Source organism: Chrysochloris asiatica, unplaced genomic scaffold, assembly GCF_000296735.1.
Source record: "Chrysochloris asiatica unplaced genomic scaffold, ChrAsi1.0 scaffold00010, whole genome shotgun sequence".
In the NCBI taxonomy this organism is placed as follows: domain Eukaryota; kingdom Metazoa; phylum Chordata; class Mammalia; order Afrosoricida; family Chrysochloridae; genus Chrysochloris; species Chrysochloris asiatica.
The window spans coordinates 17,988,448-18,003,334 of record NW_006408528.1 but is presented as its reverse complement, the minus strand read 5'-3'; the positions used below and the strand labels follow the sequence as shown (position 1 = coordinate 18,003,334).

At 35.9% G+C, this 14,887-nt stretch overlaps 1 protein-coding gene across 2 annotated transcripts in view; it reads left to right on the top strand.

Moving 5' to 3' along the window:
- LOC102831411 (chromosome unknown open reading frame, human C7orf63) overlaps positions 1-14,887 on the top strand; it is a 62,395-nt gene that overhangs the window by 6,353 nt on the left and 41,155 nt on the right. The window contains exons 4-10 of one of the 2 annotated variants that reach the window (XM_006834312.1): positions 927-1,003; positions 2,688-2,786; positions 6,177-6,326; positions 6,426-6,603; positions 9,129-9,252; positions 11,447-11,495; positions 11,592-11,713. In XM_006834312.1, coding sequence (XP_006834375.1) covers positions 927-1,003; positions 2,688-2,786; positions 6,177-6,326; positions 6,426-6,603; positions 9,129-9,252; positions 11,447-11,495; positions 11,592-11,713 — 799 coding nt within the window. The remainder of the gene's footprint in view (positions 1-926; positions 1,004-2,687; positions 2,787-6,176; positions 6,327-6,425; positions 6,604-9,128; positions 9,253-11,446; positions 11,496-11,591; positions 11,714-14,887) is intronic. The other variant, XM_006834313.1, reaches the window with a different exon arrangement.

Sequence of the window (14,887 nt, the reverse complement as noted above, 5' to 3'; positions counted from 1 at the left end):
AACCACTACGCTACCAGAGCTCCAGTATTAACTTATAGTATTTTATAATTTTTTTGTGTCATAAACATAACACATTATAGTGCTTAGTCAAAGAAAGTAGCAGATTGCTAAGGCACTTAAAAAGCATTAGTTGATCCCTTGATTCCAGCAGCTGGTATTCTCAAAGGTAGTCCGTTTCATTGTACTCTGAGATTCCCAGCCCTAAGGGATTAAACTATAAGGATATTGAAGTGTGTTTTCTTATAATCAATTGCTCTCAAGAGAAAGACAAACTTTGGGTGAACTCAAGGAATAGTAATGTTCTTAGAGAATCCTTGGATAATGTAATAGAAGTTTTGATAGAAAAATTTCAGTCTTCATTTTTATTCTCTCTGTAGAAAATTGAATTTTCAAAGATATATACTAGGTTTTGTGTCATGTTTTATTTGATTTTCCAAGTATCAACAAAGAACCAATTGTCACCAATAATTTGAAATTTATTTTGAAAAAGGCAAAGGTAAGGATTATAAAATTTAACATACCAGTCCCTTCCTCTGTTTCTCCAACTAATTCTGGAAATTGGAAATCTACTATTCGTCCTTGCAGTCACCTAAAGGCTATTAGAGGGTTATGCTAACATATCCATGTTTGTTGTTAAGTACCATCCAGTAGGTTCCAATAGGGTTTCCAAGGAGCTGCTGGTGAGTTTGAACCACCAACCTTGTGGTCTAGTGCTTATTCATGTTTAAATAAACCCATTTTACTTTTTAATAGAAACACAAGGTTTAGATTGGTTATTTTGGTAGTCTCCAATTTCCCCACGTTTAAAGAATAGGATTTAATCCTAATTTATTCTTTAGAAAGGAAATATTTCCCTGTTTTGAAAAGGAGGTCTCCATCAAGGAATTCATTTAAAATTACTCTTAAATTCCTCATTCTTATTGAAGCTTGCCATTTTTGAAAAAGAAAGTATCGGATGAGATAACATATGCCGAAGACACTGCTAATTCAATCGCACTTCTGGGTAAGTTAAGATTTCTTTAAGACAGAGGTGTGCAACATATAACAGGCTGGGTTGACAAGAAGAAAATGTCTAGTTTCACTTAGTCTGTAATTTAGTGAAAGGAAGAAGCATCTGCTTTCCCAGAACGTTTGTTGTTAGATGCCTTTGAGTAGGTTTCCTACTCAGAGTGACCCTGTCTAAGGTTTCCGAGGCTGTAAATCTTTACAAAGGAGCTCTGGTAGTGAGTTTAGTGGTTACAAATCAGGCTGCTAACTTCAAGGTCAGCAGTTCGAAACTACCAGATGTTCTGTGGGAGAAATATGAGGCTTTCTGCTCCTGTAAAGATTTACAGCCTCAGAAACCCTGTACAGGGTCACTGTGAGTCAGAACCGACTCCACGGTACTGAACAACAACAACAAATGTTTACAGGAACAGAGAGCTTCATCTTCTTCCCAAGGAGAGGCTGGTGGATTTGAACTGCTGATCTTGTGGTAAGCAGTCCCAACACTTACCCTACATGCCACCAGTGCTCCTTCCAAAAACATAGAGCGACGATTTTTACGGAGTTTCACTCAGAATACTTTTTCTTCACATGTAGGGTTTGCTCTTGTTTTATAGTTACCAGTTAAACACAGTGCACGTTGTGATAATTATTGTATTGTTTCCCACCTACATAGTTCATGATACCAACAAAATCCTGTTTCTTAACTTTAAGGACTAGCAGATACTTCTTCATACATTTGATTTGATGTCATTTAGTTTAATGAAATATTTGTTTTTACCTATTTTTGCAAGTCAGAAATTTCAGTAATGATAAAGATATATTAATATTACACTCTTACATTTAATTACTATAGCCACTGTTGTTATTGTTGTTAAGTGCCATCGAGTTGACTCTGCCCCATAGCGACCTTGTATAAGTTTTCCAAGAAACAGCTGGTGAGTTTGAACACCGACCTTGCAGTTCAAACCACTTTGCAGTCTGACGCATTAGCTCACACCACCACACCAGGACTCCATAGTCACTGAGAATCTGCTTATTCATGAAACAATCAAATATTTTAAATAATATCATAAATACTGAAAAATTAAGAACTTTAGCACAATATGCATGAAAATGTAGGTTCCTATATTTTGTATGCAAAAATATGAACCAAGGACTGCCTATGTAACTAACACATCTAGAACTTACTAGGTACCTAACACTGATCTCAGTCCTTTTCTCATATTAACTCAAATTAATCCTCACAACACTCCTAAAGGTAGTAACTACTATTATGCCAATTTTATTAATAAGGAAATTGAAGCACAAGTTTTTGTGGGGAGTGACGGCAGACCCAGGATTTAATCTTAGCCAGTCTGGTTTGTATTCTTAATCATCATTCCACTTTTTCTAGAAAGGACTGCCTTAATTGATGAAAGAGCTAAATGTAACATGATACATTGGCATGTTGGTGTGTACATACATACACAAGGGGACTGAAGGAAGTTTGTGGTAAAATAGTATTAAAAGGTAATGGAATGTTACCTTTTAATAACATTGTGGTAAAATGGTATTAAAAGGTAATATATGTGATCACTTATTCAGCTTGAATCTCTAATGAAGATACATTAAATCATGATTATATTATTGATATTTTATATTTAAATTTGCAAATAAACTTGTGAAAGTTATTAAATAGTATTCATTTCTGTTTTTGACAGGTGACTTAATGAAAATACAAAATTCTGACTTAAGGATACAAATCTGTAAGTGTATTGTTGATTTTTATCACGCGGAACCACCAAAGAAACATATTACAGGTGAAATTTTCAGTGGTCTTTCAATAGTAATTTGTGTCTTCAGAAAACAGAATATTCTATCCTGTTTATCTTTTAGCCTGCAAAGACAAGGTTGTTGTTGTTGGTGGTGGTGTTAAGTGCCGTCTAGTCAGTTCCGACCCATAGCGACCCTGTACAGGATTTCTGAGGGTGTAAATCTTTATGGGAGTAGAAAGCCTCATCTTTAGAACTTTTTTATGTGGTTTTGAGCTCTTTGATCATTCTATCTTATTTATTTAGTGGGGAGGTAGTAGGACTGAAGAGTTAGAGTTAAGGTTAGGAATATGACTAGGTCTATTAAGTTGTTAAGTGCCATTGAGTCAATTCCAACTCAGGTGATCCTGCATAGGGTTTCCAAGGAGCAGCTGGTGAGTTTGAACTGCTGCTCTTGTGATTCAAAGACCTTGTCAAGTGCTTATCCTACATTGTCACACCAGGACTCCAATAGGTCTAGGGCATCCTATTGTTGTTAAGTGTCATCTACTCAGCTTCTACTCATAGTGACCCAGTATACTGTTTCCAAGGAGCAGCCGGTGGGCTTGAACTGCCAACCTTGTGGTTAGCAGTCCAGTGCTTATCCTACAGTACCACACCAGGACTCATTTAGTGTTAGGGTTAGGGGTATGGGTTGGACTAAGGCTAAGAGTTAGACTTAGTCTAGTTTTAGAGTTACAGTCAGGTTTCTTTTTATTTATTTTTCTTGAAATCTACTTGATGTCCTCTCCATTGGGAAGTTCTGTAACTACATTATTCCTTCTTTTTACTTTGTGATTTTTGTTGTAGTTATTCTTGCAAACTGATATCTCTGGCTCTCTATTTATCAGTCTGTAGGTTTGTTTTACTTTGGCTGTAGTTCTGTATCTAGGTTGAGTTCTAAATGATATTGTCATGTATGTTAATCTCGGTTTGTTGAATGCTGTTGTTTCTCTGTCCAAACAACTCACTTTGGTGTGTTTGATAAGATTGGTCTAGTTTTTATGAAATCCTTCAGTTTCTGTTGATCTGGAAATATCCTCTGCCATTATATTTGATGAATAATTTTGCTGAGTATATGATTCTTTGTTGGCAGGTTTTTGTTTGTTTTTTTTCTTTTAGAATTTTATATGTGTTATTCTATTGTCTTCTTGCCTGCTTGATTCCTGCCAAGAACTCAGAGCTTAGTCATATTGCTGCTTTTTGGTAGGTAATTTTTTATTTTTCCCAAGCTACTCTCAGGATTCGTTCCTCATCTTTGGTTTTGAAAACATTCATTATAATATGTCTTGGTATTTTCTTTTGGGGTCTATCCTGTTTGGTTTTTTGTTTGGTTTTTTTTTTTTCAACTTTTTGAATGCTTATTGTCTTTCATCATATTAAGAAAGTTTTCTTTCAACAACTCTTGAACAATTTTTCTATGTTTTTGTTTTTTCTCTTACTATTCTGGAATTCCAATCACATATACATTCTTCCTCTTGATAGTGTCCCACATAAATCTTGGGCTTTCTTTATAATTTTTTATTCTTTTTTTCTGGTTATTTCTCTAACAGATGAATATTGAAATATTTGTCTTCAAACTCACTAATTCAGCCTTCCATTGACTCAATTCTGCTTTGCCCTATTTTTGAAGTCTTGGTATTCATCTTCTGGCTTTGCTGTTTTTGTATAGTTGCGTGTTTTTAATTATTTTGTCAGTCTGTTGTATTTTTCTGAATTCTTAGGTTTTATCTGTGTTTTTTGAATTTCATCTGTAGTTTTCTCCATCATTTTCTCAACATTGAAGGTTACCTAAATACCATTCTTTTGAATTCCTTAGTAGGTAGTTCTAATACCATTTCTGGTATTATATTTTCTAATGCTGTATTTTGGTCACTTGTTTGAGTCATTCTGTCATGTTTCTTCTTGTGAGCTGAAATTGTTGTCTTTGAGATATGGCGGTGTTGTTGTATTTGTGTTTAACTGATGACTGTATGTTGGTGTGCTCTCAGACACTTACCACCTGTCACCAGGTGGATGTTATATGGACTGGAAGTGTATATGCATTTCTCTGTTCACTGCTTGTATAGCATAGTTCGGGGGAATTTGTCTGATGTTGGCTGCTAATTATCATTGCTCAGTGGTGCTTACACAGTGAGTGGAGTCACAGAAGTACAGATGTAGCTAGGCTAATGGGCACAATTGCTGTCTGCCAAAAAACGACAGCAATACAAGATCTAATGAGTCTAAACTCACAAGCCTACAAATGCAGGATGGTATGCCTGTAGCCCGACCGTTGGTAGAGCAGAGGCTGTCAGAAGAGGGTGCCGCTGACTGCTGAAGATAAAGACAGGATCTAGCCACATCTCGAGGCCAGGAAGGAGTGGGAAACAAGGGACAATTGTATTCCCTCATCACCAATGCCCAGCAAGTGTCCTGTGCCTCCAGACTGTTGTGTCAATTGACAGCAGCCCACAAAACACAAGAGGGCTGCATAGCACCAGGCCAGCCAACAGCCTGCACATCTGGCTCTTCACTTGCCACTCCTGCTCAGTTTCATCGCCCAGCTGCCACTCAGTCCACCTCTCTGTCCTAGTCTCTAAAGCTCCGGTGGGTAGGATACAGTGGAACTCTATCATATAGGGTCAGTTAAATGGACTCTGTGGCAGTGAGTTTTTTTTTGTTTCAAGTACCACTAATTTCACCAGTATTTACCAGGACTGCATTTCAATTCTCACCCGTACTGCATTGCTAACACCACATAATTGTCCTTAAAACCAGTGAAGTAATGTCTTAATAGGGAAAACATTCAATATTTCTAATCATGCTATTTTCCTTTATGGAAGGATATATCTACTGACAAATAAAACATGATTTTTGTTTTTAAGAATTGTAGATGTGCCTCCAAAATTTATGATGCTGTTTCAGATTCTACACCAGGGGGTCAGTAAATTGTGGCCCACAGACCAGAATTGGTCTACTGTAAATGAAGTTTTATTGAAACACTTGGGAGCATGATAGCTCCATATGATAAACAGTGGCCTATGAACCACAAGGTCCACAGTTTAAACCCACCAGCCGTTCCGAAGGGGAAAGATGAGGTTTCCTGCTCCCTCAAAGATATAAAAGCCTTAGAAACCCTATACAAGTTCGCTATGAGTAGGAATCTACTCAACAACACTTAATAGTAGCAGCAATGGCTACTTTAAGACAGAAACCAAATGGCCTACAGAAACAAATATTTGCTCCCTTACCATCTATCTGGTCCTTTATAGAAAAAGTTTGCCTATCTTGTGCAATGCCATTTTTTAATACTTCGTACTTTGCTAAATTTTTGATGTTGTGATAAATTACTAATTTATTTATCTTAATGTAGATCATTATGTGAAATAGCAGTACGTATTTCTTAATTGTTGGTAGGTTACCAGCAAGCTAGTTCATCATACAAGATTCAAATGGCTGAAGTTGGAGGCTTGGCAAAAACAATGGTCCAGTCATTGGCCTTTCTTGAAAATCAACTTGTTGAGAAACTCTGGGTACTTAAGGTTCTACAACATCTCTCAACTTCTGGTGTGTACACTCATTAAATTTGAACACTTCTCTATCGTTTATTTCCATCTAACCATAGAAAGACTATACAAAATAAATAAACTTAAATTTTCTTTTTAGAAGCTAATTGCACTTTTATGATGAAAGCACAAGCAGCTAGTGGAATCTGTATTCACCTTAATGACCCTGATCCCTCTGGACAACTTCTGTTTCGTTCATCAGAAATACTTTGGAACTTGTTGGAAAAATCCTCCAAAGAAGAAATTATCCAACAGCTTAGCAATTTGGAATGTTTGCTGTAAGTATATGTGGTTTAATAATTTTTTTTTAGATGATAGCCAGTCACATAGCTAACATCGATGTTTCAGGACATCTGTTTTGTACAATGGTAAACATGAATCTATCTGTACAGTAACAAGTCATGCCTTTCTACATTGTTGTTGTTGTTGTTAAGTGCTGTCAAATTGGTCCCAATTTATAGCAACCCTGTATAGGGTTTCTAAGGAGCGGCTGGTGAGTTTGAACTGCCGACCTGCATTACAGCTCTTGAAGTAGCTTGTTAATAAGACCAAATTAAGCCTTTAAATATGTATAGCTAAAGTTAAACATTTAGAACAACTATTACAGTCATTCATTCAATAAGTTGATGATTGATTACTGTCATCCCGCTACTTCAGTAAGCACTTGCATAAAATGGGAGTAACCCTTCAAGTTTCTTATTTATTTATTTAACAAATAATCATTGTCTGCTTCCTGTCAGGTTTAGTATTTGGTGGTTGTTGGTGGTGCCATTGCGTTCATTCCAATTCATAGTGACCCTCTGCACAATAGAACAATGTACTGCCTGATCCTGTGCCATCCACATAATTGTTAGGCTGGAGCCCATTGTTGCTGCCTCTCTGTCAGTCCATCTTTTGGGGGGGTCTTCTTCTTTCTAGTTGACCTTCCACTTTACCAAGCATGGTGTCCCTCTCCAGGGACTGCTCCCTCCTGATAACGTCCAAAGAACGAGAGACGAAATCTTGCCATCCTCTCTTCTAAGGAGCATTCTGGCAGTACTTCTTCCAACACAGATTTATTTGTTCTTCTGGCAGTCACTAGTACTTTCAATATCCTTCACTAACACAGTCATTCAAATGCATCGAGTCTTCTACAGTCTTCCTTATTCAGTGTCCAACTTTGACATCCATATATAGCTTGTGAAATAAATACTCAGTTAGTTGGTTGGTTCATTGATTATGTGCCTTGGAGTTGGTTCCAACTTATAGCGACCCTGTATATGGTTTCTGAGGCTGTAAATTTTTATGGGAACAGAATGCCTCATCTTTCTTCTGCAGAACACCTGGTAGTTTCAAACTACTGACCTTGAGGTTAGCAGCCCAACTTGTAACCACTATGCTACTTGTTGTTGTTGTTAAGTGCTGTCAAGTTGATTCTGACCCATAGCGACCCTGTACAGGGTTTCCAAGGCTGTAAATCTTTACAGGAGCAATTCTTTACAGGAGCATCTTTCTCTCACATAACAGCTGGTAGTTTCGAACAGCTGAACTTACAGTTCGCAGCCCGATTTGTAACCACTACGCTAGAGCTGCTTAAATACTTGGTAGTAAAAATAAAATTGAAAACAATACAGACGTGGTTTCTATTTTCATGGCATTGGCAATGTGACTGGTGACATGGACAAGCCAGTAAGCAACTGAAAGAGACTGTACTGAATGCTCTGAAAGGACCTGTGTATTCTTCATAAGTGGGTGAATTAGCAGTTTTTGGTTACAAATGACAGAAAACTGACTTAACTAATATAGGCAATTTATAGACTCATACATACAGCTCTATGTTGACATCACAATGTCTACAAAACTGATGTCACGTGTGCTGGATACAAGGCTCATCCAGTGTCAGGAGTTGGGCCCTCTTCATCTCCACTCTGTCTTCCATTGTGTTGGTTTCATTTTTAGGCTGCATGTATTGAGCATTAGGAAGTCCAAGTTCACATCATCACAACACCAAGTCAAGCAGAAGACAAGGCTTGCTATTTAGAAAGGTCAAAGAAAAGTCTTCAGATTGAGTTCACATTGGTCCTAAATAGCCTCATGTTGGTCATATGACCATTCAGAGCCATGTACTGATGACAGCGAGAAGGACTACTCCAATTGGCCAAAAGGCAGCTGAAGACAGCTTTGTAGGACCAAGAGTTGGAGAGGATTGATTATCTAGACGAAAAATAAGGATACTGTTATCATAAGGGCAGGTGGGTCACAGGAGACCAAATAGTAAATATTTACTGTAGAAGGAATATGGCCAAGAGTGTTAAAAAACTCTTCAGGCAGAAATGAATCCTAATGAATGATAAATAGGAATTGGCAATACAGAATTTTGCATGCAGGGAACATCTTAAGCAAAAGGAACATAAGTGAAAATAGACTTTATCAAAAAACTAAAAGAAAACATCAGTATGAGAGCAGAAAATCGGGGTAGAATGGTGAGAAATGTTGGCAGGGGATATTACCTAAAAGGCCTGCTAAGCTTTGTTCAGCAGGTGGAACTTTATACTAAGAACAAAGAAAACATTAAAGGATGTAAAAAGCAAATGACATAATTAAATCTTCACTTTAGAGCAGTCCCTTTGATTTCTTTATGTAGACTGGATTGGTAAATTCTTATCAAGTACACAGTGAATTAGCACTCAATTTGGAAGTGCAGATCAGATGTGTGAATATGATTGGAAATATTTAGAAATGAATATTATAACATAAAAGGGAAGTTTTGTTGGAACACAAGTACTATTTCCATAGGACATAAAAACATTGTTTTACTTTCTAGGGCTTTGAAGGAAGTATTTAAAAATCTGTTTATGAGAGGTTTTAGTCATTACGATCGTCAACTTAGAAATGATATATTAGTGATCACTACAATTATAGCTCAAAACCCTGGAGCACCAATGATTGTAAGTACAGATTGTTAGTTTAAATGTGGAAATGATGGGTGCGGGAGGGAGTCTTAAAACTACGTTGTAATATTTGTGTATTTTGTTGTAATGTCAAGTTATGTTGTACTGGTCACCAATATACTTGTCACTGTGCTAATTCTCCTTTGCATCCCTATGGAAATTTGGGATATTCCTCATAGTTTATAATTTACACATATATTTGCCATTTTGATGCTTTTCTTCATAAGATCTAATTTTCTATGTACTATCAAGTATCATTTCACTTTCACCTGAAAAACTTCCTTTAGTATTTCTTATGGTACCAATCTGTTAGCTACTGGCAACACATGCTCTTACTTTATTGTACCCGAAAATGTCTTTATTTCACCTAAATTCTCACTATTCACTAGAATTAGAATTCTATGTAAAAAGTTTCTTTTCCAACACTTAGAAGATAATTGTTCTACTAAAATATTGTTCCATGTCTTCCATTCTACATTATTTCTGACAATAAACATTTGTAATTTGAATTGTTTTCTCTTGTATCATTTTTTCTCTGGCTTCTTCCAAGATTTCACTTTTTACCAGTGAGAAGTTTTACTGTCTGTGTTCAGTATATTTACAGAAAAATCACAAGGTGTTATTTGCTTTTTACTTACCTTACTTAGGATTCTCCTATCTTCTTGAAACTGTCAAAGTGTCTGTCTTTCATCAAATTTGCAGGGGAAATGTACATTCTTTCTTCAAGAATATTTTTCAGCCTCAGTCTCTCATGTCCCTCCTTATGACACCCCAGTTACATGTATGCTTGACATTTTGATAGTGTCTCAGAAGTCTGTATATCTCTGTTTACTTTTTTCTAAGCATTTTCCTCTATTTTCTGATTAGATCATTTGTGTTGATCTCTGTCTCTAAATGCACTTTTTTTTTTTTTTGCCTGCAACCTACATTCTGCTGTTAATCCCATTCACTAATTTTTTTTATTTCACATATTTCTCAGTTCTGTCATGTCCATTTAGTTCTTTCTAATAGTTTCTTTCTTTCCTATATTTCATTCTATGAATATCTCTACTCTGGATTTCCTTCTCTGAAGTACTAGCAACTCTCCTTGAATATCTGCTTGCTTTTGGTCTCTCTCCAGTACTTTCAGATCATTTTCTTATATTTTGTTCAAGGTCTAGCACTGTGATCTTTTAACCACTGCATAACCATAATGTAAAAATCACTGAATGATGGAAATTCTCATGTTAGAGGCCTTTGCCAACAGTATTCACACATCAGTCACATACTTTCTAAGTTGTACTTCAAGGAACTTTGGTTGTGAAGGACTTAACCTCATCAGTAGACATCAGGTGCTCCAAACATAAGAGAATATCCATGGCCTTATATTGTGCAAATAGGGAAATAATCCTTCAGTAGAATCCTAGTCAAGACTGCAGTGTGTTGTTGTTGTCAGGTGCCATAGAGTCGGTACCGAGTCATACTGACCCTATGCACAACAGAACGAAACACTTCACCAGGGTGGACCTATATGTTTTTCTGGAAGCCCCTAGTCATCAGTAAGTTCTTATTGCCATCCTTGCAAATACTCAGGTATGAATTCCATGGATGTGAGTAAAAAAAGTGACAGCCTCAATTTTAAAGGTATCATATGGATTCAAAATTAGTATAATTCTAAGGCTTCAAGCACACAGACCCAGGATTTGTCCTTGCAAACTCGTCCTAGTATATAAAGTCCAACTTGGATATCTCTATCAGGCATGAGCTCCACCACGATGAAATGCTTGCAATTCATCTCTTGACCAAATATTCAGCCTAATGAGAGTGGTTGGGTAGGAATGGTGTATTTAAGAATAAAAGTGTGAAATTGACTCCTGCATTTTCCCCCTTATTGTGTCACATGAAGTTATAGCAAATGAATTAGTTATGTAACTACTTATGCTTAATTTTGGTTTCTTAAAAATTTTTATATTTGTGTATTTTGTAAAACAGTTGTAGAATTACATAAATATTTTCTTGAAGTCTACAAGATTAAATATATTATAAATTTATCTGGCAATATGCTTTTATTTTTTTCCTTCTCTTATTACTAGTGATTTATGTATTTAAAATGAAAGTAGATAAGGATCTTTAAATATTAGGCAAATATAGGAGTTCAGATCTTAATTTTTATTTAATTAATCACTCTGCTTATTTTATGTATTTATATTAGGAAAGTGGTTTTACCCAAGATTTAATACTTTTTGCAACCTTTAATGAAGGTAAGAGCTACAAAAACTTAAACTTTTTGTAATTATTTTAATGAATCTTGAGCAGCATTTTAACTTTCATTTTATTCTTTATGTTCTCCCCCACAGTTAAAAGTCAAAATCCTTTGGTGAAAAGTCTTAAGCTTTCTAATTCCTATGAGGATTTTGAGTTGAAGAAATTGCTATTCAACATAATTGTGATCTTAAGTAAAGATTTAGCTACTACACAGGTAAACGAGCAATCAAAACAGAAAGCTACGTGAAAATCACTTCATTTTATGGAAATGTAACATTTTTATGTTAAGAACTGCAGTTCTATCATATACGCAAATCTTGCCATAGAAAGTATTTTCTTTTTATTTTTACTTCCTCATTTTTCTAATTTTTTCTGTTACCCAGTAGTTTGTAAGCAGAGTGTTATTCAGTTTCCATGCATTTGATTTTCCCCCTTGATCTTTCTGTTGTTGATTTCTCACTTTATAATGTTGTGATCTAAGAAGATGTTTGGTAGTATTTAGTTTTTTAATTTTTTGAGGCTTGTTTTGTGGCCTAACGTTTGGTATATTCTGGAGAATGTTCTATGTGCCCTGGAAAAGAATGCATTTTGTATTGTTGGGTTGAGTACTCTGTGTAAGTCTATGAGGTCATCTTGGTTGATTGTGTTGTTTAGTTCTTTTCTTGGTTGAGTTTCTTTGTAGTTGTTCTATCCTCCATTAAAAGGGGGGACATGTATTAAAGTCTACTGTTATTTTATAGATGTCGCTGTCTTCAATTTTGTTAAAGTTTGATTTATGTATTTTGAGGCTATTTCATTGGTAGCAGAGGTATTTATTATGGTCATGTCCTCTTGTTCAATTGACCCTTTCCTCATCTCTTATGCTGGTTTTTGCCTTAGTCTTTTTATCAGGAATGAATATTGCCACCCTTCTTTTCATTACCATTAAATTGATTTTTTTTTTCCATCCATTGATTTTGTTTGTTGATCTTTGTCTTTGTGTGTAAGTTTTGTCTTTTGTAGACAGCATAGTGAAAGAACCTGTTTTCTGATCCATTCTGCTGCTTTCTGTCTTTTGACTGGTATATTTAACCCATTTACATTCAGTGTAAATTATTAATAGATATACTTTCTTTTTGCTGTGGGGTGTTTTTTTTTAATGCTTCTCCTGAGTTTTTATGTGTTTCACATAATTTCCAAAATGAGTTCATTTTGTTTGTAGCTTTCTTTGTCATTTTCTTCAGTGCTGTTGTTTTGATGTTTAGTAAATCTTTATGATTTTCTTCTCTTTTACTTTGATGAGGTTTCATTTACTTTAATCCATTCAAGATACTTAAATATAATTCTTTTGGATTCTTTATCAGGTAGTTCCAATTCTCTTTCTTTCTCAGATATATTTTCTGGCTCTGCATTTTGGTCACTTGTTTGAGCCACTCTGCCTTGTTTCTTCATATGAACTAAAATTGTCTATTGTTTCTGAGCCATTGTGGTATCATTGTGTGTATATTTAATTTATGATTGTATGTTTGTGTGGTCTTAGGCACTCACTTCTTGCTTCCTTGTGAGTGTGATTAGAGAATGGAAGTGTGTGCATAGTTCTGTACTTGTGGTTCATGCAATGTAGTTCTGGGTGGGTTTGACTGTTGTTGGTTGCTCTCTGTCATTGATCAGGTATTATAGGAACTGATAGTGAAGCTTGCCCAGTGGATGGGGCTGCAGGGGATATGGCTGTGACTGGACTATATAGACACGGTTGTTGTTTCCTGTCAGGTGAGGCAAAAAGAAGAAAAAAAGCAAAACAGAAAAGAAACAAACAACAGCAAAAAAAAGAAATGATAAAGGAGGAAAAAACAAACAGGCAGCAGCAGAAAAAAAAAAGATTATAAAACTAAAAAGAGAAAAAAGGAAAGAATAATAAAATGGGAAGAAAAAAAATAACAAAGAAAGAAAATACAATAAACAAAAAATGGGTACAAATATGGATCTCTTCAAATTGGTTGACTAGGTAACTGTCTTTCAAATTTCTTCGCATAAATGAGCAAGTACCTCCAGCACTGCATCAGTTTACTGAAACATTTCAACATGATTTCTGCCCATTCCTGGAAACTGGTTTCTCACCAGTGCCTTCAGTGCATCTTGGATTTCATCCTTCAGTACCATTGGTTCTTGATCGTATGCTACCTCTTGAAATGGTTGAACATTGGCCATTTCTTTTGAGGACAGTGAATCTGTCTGTGCATTCCTTCCACTTCTTTTGATGCTTTCTGCTCAAAGAATTGTTTTTGCCTAATATTTTGTCCATAGAATCTTTCAATATTGCAACCTAAAGCATGGTGGGTTTTTTTCCTTCAGTTCTTTTAGCTTGAGAAATGCTGAATGTGTTATTCCCTTTTAGTTTTGTAATCTCAGATATTTCCACATTTCATTATAATACTTGACTTTGTCTTCTCAAGCTACCCTTTGAAATTTTGTGTTCAAGTCTTTTACTTCCTCATTTCTTCCATTTGCTTTAGCTGCTCTATGCTCAAGAGCACATTTCAGAGTCTCTTCTAATATTCATTTTTGTCTTTTCTTCCTTTCCTGTCTTCTTAATCATCTTTTGTTTTCTTCCTGTATGATGTTCTTGATGTCATCCTACAAATCTTCTGGTCTTCAGTCATTAGTCTAATGCATCAAATATGTTCTTGAGATGGTCTCTAAATTCAGGTGCAATGTATTCAAGGATACCTTATACAGGGTTGCTGTGAGTCAGAACGGACTCAGTGGCACTTAACAACAACATATGCAAGGTCATATTTTGACTTTCATGAACTTGTTTTAATTTTCTTCAGCTTCAGCCAGAACTTGCATGTGAGCCATTGATGGTTTGTTCCACAGTCTGCCCTGGCCTAGTTTTGGCTAATGATAGTGAGCTTCTCCTTCATCTTCTCCTACAGATGTAGTTAATTTGATTCCTGTGTATTACATCTGTTGAGGGTAATTGCATTTTGTTTTATTTTATTTTATATAGGTTGGTGTTAAGTGCCATTGAGTCGGTACTGATTCATAGCCCTGTATAAGGTTCTGTACAACAGAACGAAACACAACCTCACAACCATTGCTATGTTGGAGCCCATTGCTGCTGCCACTGTGCCAATGCCAATCCATCTCGTTGGGGGTTCTTCCTCTTTTTCTCCGACCCTCTACTTTGCCAAACATGATGTCCTTCTCCAGGAACTACACCCTCTTGATGATATGTCTGAAGTATGAGAGACAAAGTCTGGCCCTCCTGACTTTCAGGGAGCAGTCTGGCTGTACTTCTTCCAACATAAATTGGTTTTCTCTTTTCTCAGTCATTGGTACTTTTAATATTCTCCTCCAACAACATAACACAAATGCATCAGGTCTTCTATAGTCTTCTTTATTTACT